The sequence below is a fragment of the Rutilus rutilus genome (assembly GCF_951802725.1).
Source record: "Rutilus rutilus genome assembly, chromosome: 14".
NCBI lineage: Eukaryota > Metazoa > Chordata > Actinopteri > Cypriniformes > Leuciscidae > Rutilus > Rutilus rutilus.
Window position 1 is genome coordinate 4,470,372 of NC_140219.1, and position 19,765 is coordinate 4,490,136.

General features: G+C 38.3%; 2 protein-coding genes across 8 annotated transcripts in view; both read right to left on the reverse strand.

The window, feature by feature from the left end:
- LOC311303879 (protocadherin gamma-A11-like) overlaps positions 1–19,765 on the reverse strand; it is a gene marked incomplete at its 5' end in the record, with an annotated part of 224,513 nt that overhangs the window by 102,388 nt on the left and 102,360 nt on the right. Inside the window, one exon of one of the 7 annotated variants that reach the window (XM_084430617.1) lies at positions 15,117–18,622. The exons of the other annotated variants lie outside the window; for them this stretch is intronic. Coding sequence (XP_084286743.1) covers positions 15,117–17,522 — 2,406 coding nt within the window. Of the gene's footprint in view, positions 1–15,116; positions 18,623–19,765 lie in introns of those variants that run through there. 7 annotated transcript variants of the gene reach the window in all.
- On the reverse strand, positions 8,339–13,383 carry LOC311303888 (protocadherin beta-16-like). The gene is made up of 2 exons (XM_084430637.1): positions 10,701–13,383; positions 8,339–8,546 (listed from the first exon to the last, which is right to left on the reverse strand). The coding sequence occupies exons 1-2, from the start codon at positions 13,101–13,103 to the stop codon at positions 8,475–8,477; spliced, it is 2,475 nt and encodes an 824-aa protein (XP_084286763.1). The 5' UTR covers positions 13,104–13,383; the 3' UTR covers positions 8,339–8,474.

Below are 19,765 nucleotides of genomic sequence, written 5' to 3' on the forward strand. Positions count from 1 at the left end.
TTATAAATTGTTACCAGAATGTATAAGGTTTTGCAGTGTGACAATGATAATTTTACAATGTTTGCATCACTGCAAACAAATATTTTCATGATTTGTTATCACAACTTTTAATCTTTTGTCAAATCAACTTAGATAATTAATGTGGGATAACATAATATTTTGAGTTTCTATTTATTAAACCAATATCTTTGTTGTATTAACTCATTCTTTTTCTCAAAATTAAGGCAACCAGGTAACTTACTTTTTTAAGTTAAACCAACAATATTTTTTTACAGTGAAGCTATATAAATACAGAATCAGGGTATGTGTTATTGTTTTGTATATTTTTATTGTACAGTATGTAGTTTGGGGTTCTGCAGATGATTCAAACACATACGCTGACTACACATCTATGTGGATGCATGAAACATGAGCAGCTCTGAAGCTGCCGCATAGTCATACATACTTAGTGTGGTGAGATTGCATTATTCAGACTGTGTCCGATATAGCCTGATGCATTTTAATGCTGTAAAAGTGGGCCAGAGTCCAGCCTTAAAGCATAGTGACACACTGCTGCAGCAGGGGTGGGGGGTGGGGTGTGTGTGTGTGTGTGTGTGTGGGGGGGGGGGGGACCTAAATAGTGCACACACACACACACACACACACACACTCTCTCTCGGTCTGGTTCGCTATCTTTGTGGGGACTCTCCATAGACGTAATGGTTTTTATACAGGACAAACTGTATATTCTGTCTCCTTACACTAACCCACCCCAAAACCTACCCATCACACAAAACTTTCTGCATTTTTACATTTTCAAAAAAATATAATTTAGTATGTTTATTAACCCATTTCCCTCGTGGGGAACCGCTGGCTACTCCTTCAATGTAGGTGATCTTAGGTTTTACTATCCTTATGGGGACATTTGGTGATGATTCAGTCGCTCTGGCAGTGTTTTAGTGAACCACCACAAGATGGAGCACTGCACATACTGTATGCTTACATTCACATACTGAACTGAACATGAGCAAACAGCCCATCATGAGGTCTTTCTCTAAAAGTAAAAACATGTAGCGGAGGTTTTAAGGAGAGTATGAAAATTTAAATGAGACTGAAAGAGAGAGAGATAGAAAGTGCAGTGGAATAAAGCTTTCTGTGGATTGACAATAATATTTTATATAATAAAATAGCAGTGAATCAAATATGTGTTTCTTACCTGTAAGAAGAGATTGATTCATTTCCATTAATCAGGACGAAGCGCAGGTGCAAGTCATGGAGGGGAGAAAAGAGAAAGAAAATAATTAACAAAAATAGATTTACAATTTTTTCCTGAAGAAAATGTGTTGATTTGTTCAAAGCACTTACACTTGTGCAATTGTGCACTTAAGCAATAATGGTGTTTGCCAAGGCAAGCATTTGTATTACTGATAAAAAAAAACAAATAAAAAAAAACACACACACACTAAAAGACAAAGAAATCACACCCACAGTGCACTCAGAAAAGCCATAAAACACTGAGTATGGCTTTCACAGAAACACTGTAACATAATGACATACTAGCACACACAATGATCATCATCATGATCTCCAGCGTGATTGGAATGTGTACACTGAGAAACACAAGAGTGTGTGGGACATGAGGAGACATTTCTGCCTCTGTCACCCTCCAGTAGCTCTTCATGAAGGCATCTCTGCATGTGTGCACTAAAATAATCAGATTTGATGTCTGTGTTTTAATATTTTGCTGTCCAATTTCTCTTTTACACACACACACAGAGAGAGAGAAAGAGAGAGAGACAGAGAGAGAGAGAGAGAGAGACAGAGAGACACAGAGAGAGAGACACAGAGAGAGAGAGAGAGAGAGAGAGAGAGAGAGAGAGAGAGAGAGAGAGAGACACCATTCTCACATGTACAGAAGTGTTCAGCAGAAGTAGGCCTGCCTAAAGCAACAGTTTAATCACACATGAGTGAACATTTTAAATAGAACACAGTCACTGACTGGAAAATGCACAGCATTCTGTGGATACGGATCTGCAGTACATCACAGCCCCAATACTGTACACTCTCAGAATAAGAGGTACAAAAGCTAGCTCTGTAGTGATCCAATTTTTAAATAGTGCTAATATGTATAATTTAGGTACTAACATGTACCTTTAAGATACTTATATGCACCCTTTAGGGGTAAATAAGGTACAAAGGTGTACCTTTTGAAAGGGTAACCGTCCAAGTGACCACTTTTGTACCTTTTTCTGAGAGTGATACCAAGCATTTAACTACATGTATATTCCATGCATTCATAACTGGCACTCAGAACAACTATTGTTAAGTCAACAACTATGATTCACTTAACACTTTTTATGTTAAATGGTATATTAACCATCCGAAGATCTGATGTTAATTAAATTTGCCCCTAATGTCACTTGAAAAACCCTAAATTAAGCTCAGAATGACATTTGATTGATTTTTTTTTTTTTTGCAAATTCACCCCAGTCTCTCTGTTGTAGCATTATTGTGGCATTATTTATGCTCACGTGTATGCATCAGGCGTTCATGGCCCGATTAAAAGGCATGTCAGAACATATTATACACTGCAGATGAGCTCAGTGCACAGTCACAGTTATAAAACACACAAACATCTGCTCAGAGAAAACAGTACTCTCCATCTAGACTCTACATTTAATCAAGCAGACCAACAGTTTACATGTGGCCTTATAGTCACAAGACTAAATCATCCTTTATCCTAGATAAGAAGCTCAAATATCTGGACAGTTGTTAAATGATGGTTATATATATGTCATAAAAAAAATCCTCATTTTTTAGACTTATCTTCATGGCAAAGTATCTTAGTGGTAAATGTAATAAAAATGTTAAATGAAGATAATCACATTACACTTACACTTTTCACACATTGTCGTATAGCAACATTTAGAAATGTTGCAATAGAAATATCTGCTTTAGAGGAAAAGTGAAGCTAACAATAGCACTGCCAAAGATATACGATACAAATTACTAACCGAAAGTATGACCAGTAAGATAACTTAGTTAAAATGTTGCTTGAAAGCTTAGTACTATGAACAACTTTAAGGTGAAAGGCCATTACAATTGTATCTTATGCTACATGGATTGAAAGACAGTATGCACAAACATATTCTGTCATCGCACTGGTTACTGCAAGTATACATTTACTGTTAAAAAAAACAACAACAACAACAAAAAAAAAAACCTTACCTGAGTAAATACAAGCATATCTTTGATTAAACACAGGACAGCCATACTGGGACACTACGAAGACTGCTGAAGGGTATGACCATGTTGAATATTTCTACTGAATAATCAACAAAATCATTCCTAAATGTGTCTAATGTTGCATGCAGTATTTCATAATTTCCCACTTAAAAGAGATGCTCAGATTGTGCCTCTTTTGATAAATATTTTTATTAATATAACTCCTAAAGCTGAAAGTCACTTTACAAAGCACATTATGCACACACACGCACAGCACTATGCAAAGTGTTAAAATATCTAAAGTATAAATGTAGACACCTCCAGTGACAGTGATTCTGGTTCAAATCAATAACTAAATACTTACAGATTAACATCTTCTGGTAAAAAATTGCGTTTGTGTAAATTAATTATACATTCACAGTTTGTGTTTTGTAAAGGTGCAAAGGAAAATGTTATTATTTGAACTTTAAGGTAAAATCACCAGAAACAAATTGCACATACGTAGATGACATTGCACATTTATGAGAAAGGATAAGAAAGAAGCTTTCATAACACGTCAGCTTAATATGTATAAAATCAAAAATAAAGCACAGAGTAAAGAGTACGGAAAGACAGATGAAGATATATTTGTGATAAATCTGGTTCACAGAAGCAGAAGAGGGTTTATGTGAAATGTAACATCTTTCAACCATTTAATCTTTCAGTCTGAGAGAGAGATTGAGAGAGAGAGAGAGAGAGAGAGAGAGAGAGAGAGAGAGAGAGAGAGAGAGAGAGAGAGAGAGAGAGAGAGAGAGAGAGTATGATCGGGCAGAAAATATCTGCAGTCAAAGAATGAAAAGATGGATCCTCATCAAATACAAACTCAGTGATTATTAAAGTCGGCATGAAACGGAAGTTGAGATTGTCATTTTTTCCTTGTTGTGACCTATATCCGAGTGAAACGGCTTCTGAAATTAGAAAAAAAAAAAATATAGGGTGGGGGTTGATTTCGACCTTCGGGAATTGATTGGATCATTGGAGGTTGGGCGTTGCAAACAAAATGGAGGCAGATTTGAATGCCAGTTTAATTGCATTCAGTTGTGGAGGATTTCTCTCCACCGGACTCCCCACCGTTACCCTCCCATGAAGGATTTTTTATTGAGGAGCCCGGCAACGAGAACGAGGAGCTAAATTTTCAGGCAGGAATCAGCCCATATTTATATGAGCCTCCCGCGAACCAAGATAATTCAAGTCAAGTTATCAGTCAAGTTCACCCTCGAGAGCATCTCGACATGTCCGAATGGTAGGCTGCTATCTATCTTAAACACCGATAGCCGCACCCTCATCGGCAGTGGCCGCACCCTTTCGCCATGGCACGTGACCGAAAGAGAAGAGAGGTCGTTTCGAGGGGGGAGGGAAGGGTAATGTATTTGATTAAAGATTATAAGGGTACATGAATTTAAAAAAAAATAATGAAGTGCACAGATAAATCATTTATAATAAACACTACAATATTACATATAAAAAGAAGATTTGTCAAATTTGATTTCATGCCGACTTTAAGGTTATTATAGTTTTGCATTTTTAAATTATTTTTAATTTAATTAAATTTTCCTGTAAATTTCAGTTTTATTTTTAGTTAGTTTCATTAATGGTTTTCTTAGTTTTATTTTAGTTTTTTATTTTGTGAACACATTTCTATTTAGTTATTATATATTTAGTTTCAGTTTTAGTTTTAGTAATTATAGGTTTAGTAATTATAGTTTAGCAGAGTTAACAGAACACTTCCATTTGAAGACATTTCATTTCAAGTTTAAAGTTTGCAGTGCAAACCTCTTAATAATAAAAAATAAAATAACTGGCTTCCAAAGGAAAAAAGTAAAGTCTGTGCTCATTGTGACATCATACAGTGATGCTCAAAGGTTTACACACCCCTTGTGAAAATATGAATAATTTTAACAAAATAAGAGGGATCATACAAAATGCATGTTATTATTTTATTTATTTATTTAGTACTGTCCTAAATAAGATATTTTACATAAAAGATGTTTACATGCAGTCCACAAAACAAAACAAAAATAGCTGAATTTAACAGTTATGGATCATCCAGGTAACGACACACAGTATTAAAAATTAAGGAGACATAAACTTTTGAACGGGGTCGTTTGAAATTTTTTATTGATTCAGCTATTTATTTATTTTTTGTCTTATGTAAACATCTTTTATGTAAACATCTTTTATGTAAAATATCTTATTCAGGACAGCACTGTATGTGTATATATATATGAAGAGTTCAGATGCAAAAGCCTCTAAGTGCCATCTGAAATTTTCTTCTAGAATGATCATTTTTGTCAAGCTTGTATATCTAAGTTCAGTAGTTTCACTTAAATGACAATTAATAGGTCATTTTCATTGCTATTTAAATGAAATTAGTGAACTTAAAGGGATAGTTCACCCAAAAATGAAAATTCTGTCATCGTTTACTCACCCTCAAGTTGTTCCAAACCTGTATGAGTTTCTTTGTTCTGCTGAACACAAAGGAAGATATTTGGAAGAATGTTTGTAATCAAACAGATCTCAGTCCCTATTGACTTCCATAGTAGGAAAAAATATATACTATGGTAGTCAATGGGGACCGAGATCTGTTTGGTTACAAACATTCTTTTTCATTCAAGAAGAAAATTTCAGATGGCACTTAGAGGCTTTTGCATCTGAACTATATATATATTTATATTATTCAACATATTTTCTTATTATATTTTAAAATAATACATTAAAGCAGATCCGCATAAAATATTAAAGAGCACACGAAAGTCTTTAAAGTGCAATTATAAAACGTGTAAAAAAAATAAAACACTAAAAATAAACATTATGGATGTCAAGATCTTGTCACATGCAGAATCAAAGCAGAAAAGGACATAAAACAAAGGTGAAGGATTCACTGTAATGTGTTTTCATGAAACAGGTTAATGCATATAACGAGGAACATATGTCATTTGCTTGAACAAAGCCTTCAGTCCGATCTGTTGATAAGGATTTTCTGTATGATTGTCAGGGTCAAAACCATCTGGGTTAGAATCTATGTGGCACTAAGAGCGTTGCACGTGCAGTGCTGCGGCCACCCACATGCCCTGACGTCCCACTCTTATTCCGCAAGTCAGAGCCGAATCTGAAGTCCCCTCTCCACGAGCCTGTGGTTAAGAATGAATTATATTGATCATCCTTCTGCAAAGTATTGAAGCGGCTCACGTCGGAGTAGCCAGGTGGTCCGTAGGTGGGAGGAAAAACGGGTAAGTTTGCAGTTGAGCGATACATGTATCTGTGTCTACATAATCTCATATAGACCATAGCAATGATGAGCACAAAGAAAAGACTGGACACGCCTGCCAGAGCCAGTATTAAATACAGAATAAGGTCCTTGTGAGCATGTGACTCTTCCAAGCCACGTGCAAAGAGCTCATCGATGACTGGCAAGCCATCTTCAATCATAATATTGACAGTTGCAGTGGCAGACAAAAACTCAGGCCCGTTATCACTCACAGAGACTAGCAAGGTTTGTTTGATTTCATCATCTTCTACAAATGGTCTTAGTGTCCGAATTTCCCCACAGTGTAGTCCAACAGAAAACAAATTAGACTGCGTGGCTTTCAAGATTCGATAGGACAGCCATGCATTGTGCCCTGCGTCTGCATCAACAGCAACCACTTTAGTGACCAAATAACCTGCAGGAGCAGCTCGGGGCACAATGTCATCAGCAAGGTATCCATCAAACTGAACTGGGTACAGAACAACCGGAGCATTGTCGTTCTGATCTGCAATAAAGACCCGGACAGTGCATGTGCTAGTGAACTGAGGGCTGCCTCCATCTCGCGCCATCACTGGAACATGGAAGTGAGTGGACATTTCGTAATCAAATGGCCGTCGAGTAAATATCTCACCGGTCTCTGCGTTAATGGAAAAAAGAGAAGCTGCATCTTCTGAAAGAGAATACAGGATTCTAGCATTCTGCCCCTCATCTGCATCGTCAGCTCTGACTTTAATGACTGGGGTACCCTGAGGCTGATTCTCTGCAAACTGCATGCTGTAGTCACCGTGTCTAAAAATAGGAGGATTATCATTAACGTCTGTGACTGTTATGGCTACAGTTTTGCTGCTGAATAAAGGGGGTGTTCCAGCATCCACAGCAGTCACGGTTATGTTATAGTTAGGACTCTTTTCCCGGTCTAAAACTCCATCAATCACAAGCATAAAGTAATTCTTCACTTCTGAAACAAGCTTAAATGGCACATCGTCAGATATCTCACACGTGACCCGGCCACTGGTGCCGGTATCAAGGTCATAAACATTTAGCAAAGCCACCATGGTTCCAGGTGAAGCGTCTTCTGGCACAGTAGCAGAATTTGATTTAACTGCAATAACAGGTGCATTGTCATTCACATCTATCACATCTATGATGAGTTTACAGTGAGATGACTGTCCTCCTCCATCTTTGGCTTGAACATCCAGCTCATGAGAACTGGCCTCCTCGTAATCCAATGCGCCCATGACCCTCACCTCTCCCGTCACAGGGTCAACCTCTAAAATCCCTCTGGTCTTATCAGGCACGTGACTGAAAGAGTAACTAACTTCCCCGTAAATCCCGCTGTCTAAATCGGTTGCATTTAATTTAACCAACACAGAACCTTGAGCTGAATTTTCTTGTGCGCTGACTTTATACACCCTTTGACTAAACACAGGAACATTATCATTAGCGTCTAACACGTGAATGTGAATTGAAGCCGCTCCAGAACGAGAAGGCCGGCCACCATCCACTCCACTTAGGGTCAGAAAGTGATCAGCCTGGCTTTCTCGATCCAAAGGCTTTTTGAGCACCAATTCAGGATATGCACTTCTGTCCACCTGAGTATTCATCTCTAAAGCAAAATATTCACTCCCACTGAGTTGATAATGCTGAACAGAATTAGCTCCTATGTCAGGATCGTGAGCACTTTCAAGTGGAAAACGCCTCCCCAGGACCGTTGACTCCAGTAGCTCAAGCTCAATCTGACCGTTATCAAACGCTGGGCTGTTATCGTTGATGTCCTGGATGTCCAAGAGGAGACTGTAGACTTTGAGCGGATTCTCCAGTAGCAGTTGAAATTGCAGGACGCAGGGTGCAGACTGTGAGCAAAGCTCCTCGCGGTCCATTCTCTCGCTCACCAACAGAGAGCCTGTTTCTGGACTCAGCTCGCAAAACTGTCGGCTCCCCTCAGCAACAACTCGAGCATTACGTCTCTTGAGCTCCGTCACATCTATTCCCAAATCTCTCGCCACATTGCCGATGATGGAGCCTTGCTGCATCTCCTCTGGAACCGAATAACGCACTTCAGCAAGAGAACCGCACATGCAAATGAAGCAGAAGTAAAGCTGAAGCCAGAAATGTGCCAGTACGCATCTTGACAAACAAATCATGTTGTAAAATATTAATGGTTACATTTAAATAATAAAGAACAAAAATAATGAGGATAAAAGCGCATTCTGAAGAGATCCTATATGGGACAGACACTGTGCTCTGATGCCTGCTCCTGTCGGCTTAGATTTTTATTTTCTCTCTCTTTCTCTACACGCTTACAGCACTCCCCTCCCCATCCATCCCTCATCTCTCCCTCCTCTCCTCTCCTCGCTGTGCAACACTGATTAAACTGGGGCATCAGGGCACACAGCACAGATGAGATCACTTCTTCCTGAGCTGTTCATAACATGAGAGCGTCACCCAGAGACCAAATGTAAGAGTTACAGACCCACAAACTCTTTCCACAAAAAAAAAAAGAAAAGAAATTATATATATAAAATTTGTATATATATATATATATATATATATATATAAATGTAGGAAATAAATATTGATATCAATTTTATATAATCTCTGAGTATTAGTCATTATTACTATGTTCTTTACAGACCCTTTCTAAAAAATTAGAATATCATGGAAAAGTTTATATATTTCCATAATTCCATTCAAAACGTTAAACTTCCATAGATTATAGATTCAGGGCCCACAACTTAAACGATTTCAAGTATTTAGTTGTTTATTTGTACATAATTTGGGCTTCCAGCTCATAAAACCCACGAAAACAGGATTTCAAAAAATTTGAATATTACATGAAATCACACAGTAATTACACAGTGATACCATGGTCATTGAACCAGGTTTTGGTTCTTTTGGCAGTGTGGGCAGGTGCAAATCCTGCTGGAAAATGAAGTCAGCATCTCCATAAAGCTTGTCTGCTGAAGGAAGCATGAAGTGCTCTGAAAATGTCCTGGTAGACGGCTGCGTTGAGTGGACAGCACAGTGGACCAACACCAGCCAATGACCAACACAGACTGTGGAAACTTCACACTGGACTTCAAGCATCTTGGATTGTGTGCCTCTCAATTCTTCCTCCAGACTCTGGGACCTTGGTTTCCAAATGAGATGCAAAATTTGCTCTCATCAGAAAAGAGGACTTTGGTCCACTGTGCTTTATTAAATCCAGAGTCAACGCAGCCGTCTACCAGGACATGTTCAGAGCACTTCATGCTTCCTTCATTTTCCAGCAGGATTTGCACCTGCCCACACTGCCAAAATAACCAAAACCTGGTTCAATGACCATGGTATCACTGTGTAATTACTGCGTGAATTTCATGTAATATTCTAATTTTTTGAAATCCTGTTTTCGTGGGTTTTATGAGCTGGAAGCCCAAATTATGTACAAATAAACAACTAAATACTTGAAATCGTTTAAGTTTTGGGCCCTGAATCTATAATCTATGGAAGTTTAACGTTTTGAATGGAATTATGGAAATAAAGAAACTTTTCCATGATATTCTAATTTTTTGGAAAGGGTCTGTATATATATATATATATATATATATATATATATATATATATATATTATATTATATTATATATATATATATATATATATATATATATATATATATATATATACAGTATATATATATATATATATATATATATATATATATATATATGAAGAACATAGATATCAATATTTATTTGCTAAATATTATTTCAGGGGCCAAAAATAGATTTGAAAACTTTTTTAACTTTTTTTTTTAAACAATTTTTTTTTTTTTTTTTTAGAGGAACTGAACAAACATCTTAACTTAAAACTGTATCATAAAAACTCTCAAATTCACATAAAATAAATAATTAATAATAATTATACACACTAGGTTGTAATGGTTACCTAATTAAAATTCCCTTCTGGAAATGTATTTAAAAAAACACTATTTTAAATTCTATGTAAACTTCTATGTAAAATGCACTGATGTTATAACTGGTAAAGCCAGTTTCTTAGGTTGTAACCTCAACACAGAACAATAAGAAAAAGAGAAGAATTCCATATGAATGGTTGCCAAGGTGAGAAAAAAAATGCAGTTTATAGATCTTTCTGATTAGCAATATTTGATACGACTACTGCTCCAAAATCTACTTATGCAAGGTCATTAAACATGCAGAATCAATTTCATACCTTATTTTCAGAGGTGCTTTCTTGCATAGCCTCTGCATCAAGCCCTTCAAGATCATCCAAAGCTGTCTTTTTCAGAGTCAGGTCAGCAGTCAGTGTGCCCTCATTATAAGATCTGACGAACTTGAAGTCACTAGTGCGCGAGCCCGTGGTCAGGTACGCGTCATAATTGTAAGTGCTGCGGAGAGTTCCCGCGCCCTCCACCTCTGCGTAATTTGGAGGAAGATAGGCGCTGGGAATGGCTACAGCTCCATCAAACAACAGTCTGGGCTTTCTCCTGCGACAAAACCTCACGGCCAGAATGATGATGATGAAGGTCAGGAAGAAAGTGGAAACGGACACCAGCGCGATGATCAAATAAAGCGTCAGTTTGGAGCTGCTCTCGTCATGAGACATGTCTTTCAGTTCTGGAACTTCAGCCAAGTTATCTGATATGAGTAAATACAACGCGCACGTGGCTGAGAGAGAGGACAGTCCGTTATCTCTCACGGACACAATAAGGTTCTGTTTCATGCTGTCAGGTTCAGAAATGTCCCGCTGCGTCCTGATCTCCCCGCTGTGGACACCGATAGTGAAAAGTCCCGGATCAGTCGCTTTAATAATGTGATACGAGAGCCACGCGTTCTGTCCAGAATCCGCGTCCACTGCGATCACCTTGGAGACCAGGGAGCCCGCCTGCGCAGCTTTGGGAACCATCTCGGTCATGAAGGAGTTTCCTTCCGGAGAGGGGTATAATATCTGAGGGGAGTTGTCATTCTCATCCGATATGAAGACACTCACGGTCACGTTACTGCTCAGAGGAGGAGAACCGTTGTCTCTGGCTAACACGAGCACTTTGAAACTCTTCAGCTGTTCGTAATCAAACGACCTCACGGCATGAATGACCCCGGTGTCTCCGTTAATGGATAGAAAGGAGGACACCGGTGCGCCATTGACATCAGAGGACATCAGAGAATAAACTACAGTGCCATTCTGTCTCCAGTCCGGGTCTGTAGCTGATACTGAACAAATAGAGGAGCCCGGTTTGTTATTTTCTTGCACATGAGCTCTGTAATTCTGCTCCTCAAATACAGGTGGATTATCATTCACGTCAGCTACAGTCAAGTGAATATTCTTAGTGGAAGATAAAGGCGGAGAGCCCTCATCAGTAGCAGTGATTGTAATATTATAATCAGAGAGCAGCTCGCGGTCTAATTCACCTGTGGTCACCAGAGAATAGTAGTTTTTGATTGAAGGTACGAGTTTAAATGGGACGTTTTGCTGAATGGAGCAGCGCACCTGTCCGTTATTCTCAGAGTCTCTGTCTTGCACATTAATGATGCCAACCTCTGTACCGGGTAACGCGTTCTCAGGAATCGGTCCTTTAAGTGATTTTACTATTATTATAGGGGCGTTATCATTAATGTCACTTACACTGATCACAACGTTTGAGTAAGATGTTAGACCTGAACCATCTTTAGCTATTATTCGCACAGTAAATGTGGCTTCTTCCTCAAAATCTAGTGGCCCCTTTATGCTGATGACTCCTGTCTTCCGATCAAGGTAAAACAAATGTTTATAGTCTTCCATAACATGACCAAATTCATACATGACTTCTCCATTTTGTCCCTCGTCAGCATCTGTAGCGCTCACTGTCACCACTACAGTATCTACAGGAGAATTTTCAGGCAGACTGACTTTATAGACGGCCTGACTAAAGACTGGAGCATTATCATTAGCATCCAGCACAGTGACGTGTATGGCTACAGTCCCTGATCTCGGTGGAGTCCCGCCGTCTACCGCAGTAAGAATTAAAGTCACCTCTTTCTGCTGCTCACGATCCAACTCTTTATTTAAAATGATTTCGGCATATTTCTCCCCAAGAGAGTTGCTTTGCACTGACAAAACAAAATATTCATTATTTTGAATAGAATAGCCTTGTACAGAATTGTGCCCAATATCTGCATCGTTTGCTTCTTCAAGCAAGAAGCGCTTGCCTTTGTCGGCAGATTCGCTTATCTCCAGATTAATCACATCTTTACCGAAATAAGGACTGTTGTCGTTAACATCTTGAACCAGAAGACGGATAGGGTGTAATTCTAAAGGATCCTCCAGCACAAGCTCTTGATTTAAAACACACGAATCTTTCTTTCCACAAAGCCCCTCTCTGTCGATTCTCTCCGCTACGGTCAGATCTCCAGTATTCAGATTAATGTCACAGTATCGTTTTCTGTTACCTTCAGTATCAATGCGAGCCTTACGAGATGAAAGTCTGTTCACATCGAGCCCGAGATCCTTTGCTATATTTCCAATCACAGATCCACGTTTCATCTCCTCCGGGAAAGAATAGCTCACGTCTCCATAAGCGGTGTGCGCCATCAGCACGAAGAACAAAAGGCCAAACATCTCAGCAGCAAAGCAGAACATTTAAAATGTTTCAGAAATTGTTCAGAATTAAATCCAGATACAAAAGTAACATGTAAAAGAAGCAAGTGTACAAATAAATCCAATGTCTGAAATAGTCCTTCGATCACCGTCGACGATTTTCTATAACAAGACGAGCTTGAAACTGTATGACATCATAAACAGGGTGGAGAGATGTGTATTGAACACACACATCGTTTTGCAGGTAAACAGCGACACTGTGAGTTAAAAAGAAGAAACTAGATGAAAATTATATATATATATATATTTTTTTTTTTTTTTTTTGACAGGATTAAGTGTCGCATCATATAAAGAACGCTGGTTACATGCTTAAAATTATTTAGCAAAAAAAAAAGCCAGCAGCAACATTTTCTGAAGAGTGTGAGAGAAGTACGACAACAGTACGTGTAGTATTAAAAAAAGAAAAGAAAAAATGCAGCAGGATAGAGTTGTGTGAGGTATAATATATGAGAGAAAAGAGCAACACGCTCAAACACCAGAGTAAACGCTAGTGCAGCACCACGGACAGCGACAGGGAAAACCAGCTCTATGCTATTTCCAAACAGACTACAAGGACATTATTGGACATTTACAAAATCACACTTAATGGCATATTTCTGTCATCCGACTTTAATTCCATCTATATACCATCAATACATAAAGGAGACATCGATGAGAGAAAACGTAAAACTACTTAAAATATTAACATTCATAGATCATTACAAAGCAGAATCCACGGACACACAGCCTGGTAATGATCCAAAACATATTTAAAACTAATACTAAAACAAAAAGCTAGAAAGAAGGATTATTCAAGAGTGAAGCCGAAATTTGATTTCTTACCTCTAAAGATCACCAACAATCAACTTTTAACCTATTTAAATCCAAAACAGTGGCTAGTGGGGAAAAATACAAGTACCTAAATAAGTAAAAAAAAACATCTATTTATGAATCATGCCTCATGACTTAAAACTGCCCACATGACCAAAAAAAATATATTTTTTAAAGACAACTCATGGTACATCTCTGATGTCAAAATGTCACTCATATACTACAATAATATTACATGAAAGAGACAAAAGATCTGTCAAGAACAGAGTCTGCTGCCAAAGAAAGCACTCAGTTTAGAACACAAATACATATAAAATATGTAAATCAAACCATTCGTAAAAGAAAGACTGTTAGTACTAGCTAAAAAACAGATACACTGTCCTGCACTCCAATAACTGTATTTCAGAGGCAAGTTAACGCCACACAGGTCTTTTAAAAGTTTGTAAGAAGTCTATGTAAATTAAGCTGCTAAAAATATGTCATATTAAGGACACTATGATGAAAGTAGCCAAATGCAAAAGCTACAGAGTAATTTCTTAAGTTACAGAGAAGGCAGAAAGAATTATAGAATTTAAAAGAAAATTAACATGAACAAACTTCAAACAAGTTCCATTATTTGTTTATTTTTAACTTTCTAAATAATTTGCAAATGTTGTCAATCCTTTCGATATCAAGGCCTCAGTCACCAATAAAAAAACGGTAATGAAACATGATGATGATAATACAGAGACAAGCCATATCGCATGACTTAAAACCGAGAATCAAGGAAAAAAGACGTCGTTATTAAAGAGCATGCTGACTCATATAACAAAATAAAGCTTCCAAAAGGACGAAGCAAGTTTAAAAAAAAAAAAAAGTTTAGAGGCAGGGAAAGAGAAAGGAGAACGACCAGAAACAAAATTAATAAAATAAAATAAAAAGGCCAATATGCAAAACATAGATTCGTGAATTAATTCGTGAATCATGCATCTTGACTTACAATTGATAACTCATGACCAGAAAATCTAAAAATTATTTATAAACATACCAATTAATAGCTTTTCTGACATCAACTTCGCCCTAGGAAAATCTTCACGTGATCTTTTTAAGAGCCTGTTGCCAATCAAAGCGGTCAACTTTGAACGTAAATACACATTTAATATGGAAGCCCAGACCATTAAAACATAAAAACTTTGTTAGTCCTACCTGAAACGAGTCGCTCATTTCTGCATCAAGTCCTTCAAGATCATCCACAGCGGACTGAGTCTTTTCCAGAGTCAGGTCAGCAGTCAGTGTGCCCTCATTATAAGACCTGACGAACTTGAAGTCACTAGTGCGCGAGCCCGTGGTCAGGTACGCGTCATAATTGTAAGTGCTGCGGAGAGTTCCCGCGCCCTCCACCTCTGCGTAATTTGGAGGGATATAGGCGCTGGGAATGGCTACAGCTCCATCAAACAACAGTCTGGGCTTTCTCATGCGACAAAACCTCACGGCCAGGATGATGATGATGAAGGTCAGGAAGAAAGTGGAAACGGACACCAGCGCGATGATCAAATAAAACGTCAGTTTGGAGCTGCTCTCGTCATGAGACATGTCTTTCAGTTCTGGAACTTCAGCCAAGTTATCTGATATGAGTAAATACAGCGCGCACGTGGCTGAGAGAGAGGACAGTCCGTTATCTCTCACGGACACAATAAGGTTCTGTTTCATGCTGTCAGGTTCAGAAATGTCCCGCTGCGTCCTGATCTCCCCGCTGTGGACACCGATAGTGAAAAGTCCCGGATCAGTCGCTTTAATAATGTGATACGAGAGCCACGCGTTCTGTCCAGAATCCGCGTCCACGGCGATCACCTTGGAGACCAGGGAGCCCGCCTGCGCAGCTTTGGGGACCATCTCGGTCATGAAGGAGTTTCCTTCCGGAGAGGGGTATAATATCTGAGGGGAGTTGTCATTCTCATCAGATATGAAGACACTCACGGTCATGTTACTGCTCAGAGGAGGAGAACCGTTGTCTCTGGCTAACACGAGCACTTTGAAACTCTTCATCTGTTCGTAATCAAACGACCTCACGGCATGAAGGACCCCGGTGTCTCCGTTAATGGATAGAAAGGAGGACACCGGTGCGCCATGGACATCAGAGGACAACAGAGAATAAACTACAGTGCCATTCTGTCTCCAGTCCGGGTCTGTAGCTGATACTGAACAAATAGAGGAGCCCGGTTTGTTATTTTCTTGCACATGAGCTCTGTAATTCTGCTCCTCAAATACAGGTGGATTATCATTCACGTCAGCTACAGTCAAGTGTATATTCTTAGTGGAAGATAAAGGCGGAGAGCCCTCATCAGTAGCAGTGATTGTAATATTATAATCAGAGAGCAGCTCGCGGTCTAATTCACCTGTGGTCACCAGAGAATAGTAGTTTTTGATTGAAGGTACGAGTTTAAATGGGACATTTTGCTGAATGGAGCAGCGCACCTGTCCGTTATTCTCAGAGTCTCTGTCCTGAACATTAATGATGCCAACCTCTGTGCCGGGTAACACGTTCTCAGGAACTGGACTGTTAAGTGATTTTACTATAATTATAGGGGCGTTATCATTAATGTCACTTAAACTGATTACAACGTTAGAATAAGACGTTAGACCTGAACCATCTTTAGCTATTATTCGCAGAGAAAATGTGGTTTCTTCCTCAAAATCTAGTGGCCCTTTTATGCTGATGACTCCGGTCTTCCGATCAAGGTAAAATAAATGTTTATAGTCTTCCATAACATGACCAAATTCATACATGACTTCTCCATTTTGTCCCTCGTCAGCATCAGTAGCGCTCACTGTCACCACTACAGTATCTACAGGAGAATTTTCAGGCAGACTGACTTTATAGACAGCCTGACTAAAGACTGGAGCATTATCATTAGCATCCAGCACAGTGACGTGTATGGCTACAGTCCCTGATCTCGGTGGAGTCCCGCCGTCTACCGCAGTAAGAATTAAAGTCACCTCGTTCTGCTGCTCACGATCCAACTCTTTGTTTAAAATGATTTCAGCATATTTCTCCCCAAGAGAGTTGCTTTGCACTGACAAAACAAAATATTCATTATTTTGAATAGAATAGCTTTGTACAGAATTTTGCCCAATATCTGCATCGTTTGCTTCTTCAAGCAAGAAGCGCTTGCCTTTAACGGCAGATTCCCTTATCTCCAGATTAATCACATCTTTAACGAAATAAGGACTGTTGTCGTTAACATCTTGAACCCGAAGACTGATACGATGTAATTCTAAAGGATACTCCAGCACCAGCTCTTGATTTATAACACACGAATCTTTCTTTCCACAAAGCCCCTCTCTGTCAATCCTTTCCGCTACGGTCAGATCTCCAGTATTCAGATTAATGTCACAGTATCGTTTTCTGTTACCTTCCGTATCAGTGCGAGCCTTACGATATGATAGTCTGTTCACATCGAGCCCGAGATCCTTTGCTATATTTCCAATCACAGATCCGCGTTTCATCTCTTCCGGGAAAGAATAGCTCACGTCTCCATAAGCGGTGTGCGCCATAAAAAAGATGGAGAAGAAAAGACAGAGTGTTGTCGGCAACAATCCTTTATCCATCATTTTCGGCTGTGGACAAAATGTAGACTACTTGATAAAAAAAAAATGACAAGCAAATAAAAAAGAAAAACTATCAGTTTGAACACCAGCTCATCTTCAGCTGTTCTAAGAAAGACGAAAGACAGTCTCCGCACTGACACTGACTGGGCATGCATTCAGCAAATAGCAACGCAAATGGGTGGAGATAACAAAAAGAAATTGGAAGCACAGGTAAACAGCGACACCATGAGGAGCAAATGAGATCTTAATTCATAGATGTATATAAACTTGGCAAAACATATTCCTAACACGCCATAAAATGAAATGAAAATAGTTCCTTTAACCTAGAAATAAAAACAAAATAAAACATCGAGTGTTGTCAAATTACGCTTATTACACGATTTGAGAATTGTGTGTTCAAGTGAGCGTTATATAATTGCTACATATCGAAACAAAACAACAAATCCGCTGAACGACCCATACACAATCTTTTTCACAAGACTGAACACGCTACAGTTCATGCCACAACACATCAGCACCACGGACAGCGCCAACGGAGGTCTATGCTCCTTTAATGATCGACAAGCGGTGGTCTGTAAAAGTACAGCTTTGTTTTAAGCTCATTTTGAATTTGATTATAACAAACATCAGCACATACATCCGTTAAATAAACAAATAAATTATGCAGCTTGTGAAAATTATATCTATTTGATGAGATAAAATGAATGATACTTAAAAAAGAAAAAAAAAGAATGATTGCAAAATTATAATAGGTATGTTGATAATTTGTGGAGGGTGGTACATCTAAACACAACCTGTGGTGATTAATCATCATCATCAGACTTGTATTGCAGACTCATTGTCCAAAGAAGAAACAACAGATAAAAAAAATAAAAAAATAATCAATGCTTTGCAAAAAATACAATAATACCAGTGGTCTCCACAACTTGGACTGATAACGTGTAGTACTGATCCTTATATTTGATAAGCCCACAATAATCTCATTTTTGGAAACATTTAGCTGGCATATAAATGTATTCATACCATTTCGTAACAGCTTGAAAAGTGTTAACTCCTGCACTCACAAACATTTCACGTGCACTATGCCATCTAGGTCTCCTTGACAGAATTCTCATTGCATCTTTTTCAGCTACTTTAAGTCTCTGTGAACTTGCTGATCTATAATTTGACCACAATTGAGCAGTATAAAGTGGTGAACAATATGCTTTAAACAATGACATCTTCACTTCATCTGAACAGGAACTGAACTTATGTAAAAGTATGTTAGCCTGCATATACATCATAGGAGGCTGCCTTTCAATATCCTGATTGTTTGTCATGTGCTTAGTAATAAAATGTCCAAGAAATTTTACTTTCACACACAGTAAGAATCGTATCAGACAATTTAAAACTGGAAAGTTTAAATGTTTATCCTCCTTAGTTCTGCAAATCATAACAACACTCTTACTAGCATTGTATAATATCAGAGCCATTCACAGTGACAGGACATATGTTTAGAAGCTATTGGAGACCAGCACTACTAGGACTAAAAACCACAAGATCATCTGCATATATAATATGATTCACTAAGATATTTCCAATCATACACACAGTGTTACAAGCTTTCAAGCATTTAGATAAATCATCCACATAAAGACCTGGGGACAAAATCCCTCCTTGTCTCACACTATTACTAACCCCCAAAGGGACAGAAACTTTATTGCCCCATTTTACTTGCATTGACTGAATTCTCACAATGTATTCAGACACCCATCTTTGTCTCATTTTAAGAAATAACTTTTCATGGTTAACTCAATCAAAAGCTTTGGATGCATCAATAAAACACATAAGAACTGATGAGTTTTTATCTTTATACTTATTTACTATTTCCTTTAGGGCATAATGCACAAATCAGTTCCATGTTTGGCTTTAACACCAGTCTGCAGAGTTAATAAACACATTTCTCCTATCTAGCAAGATATTTTCTAAAACGTTAAATAGAAAACTGGCTAAAGCTATGGGCCTATAATTATCTAAACTATACCATTCGAGATGTCCTTAATAACTGACCCTAACAAAACAGAGCATTGAATCTGGTAAGAACCATGAATCATGAAACCAGTAAAACAGACAGCTAAAAGGGGGGCTAACCTTCCATATTTAAGATGTTCAACAGAGATATGGTGTAGGCCACTTGCTTTGTTGTCAGATAGCCTGCTTATAGCTTGATACACCTAATGTGACAATCACTATTGGATCATTACCCT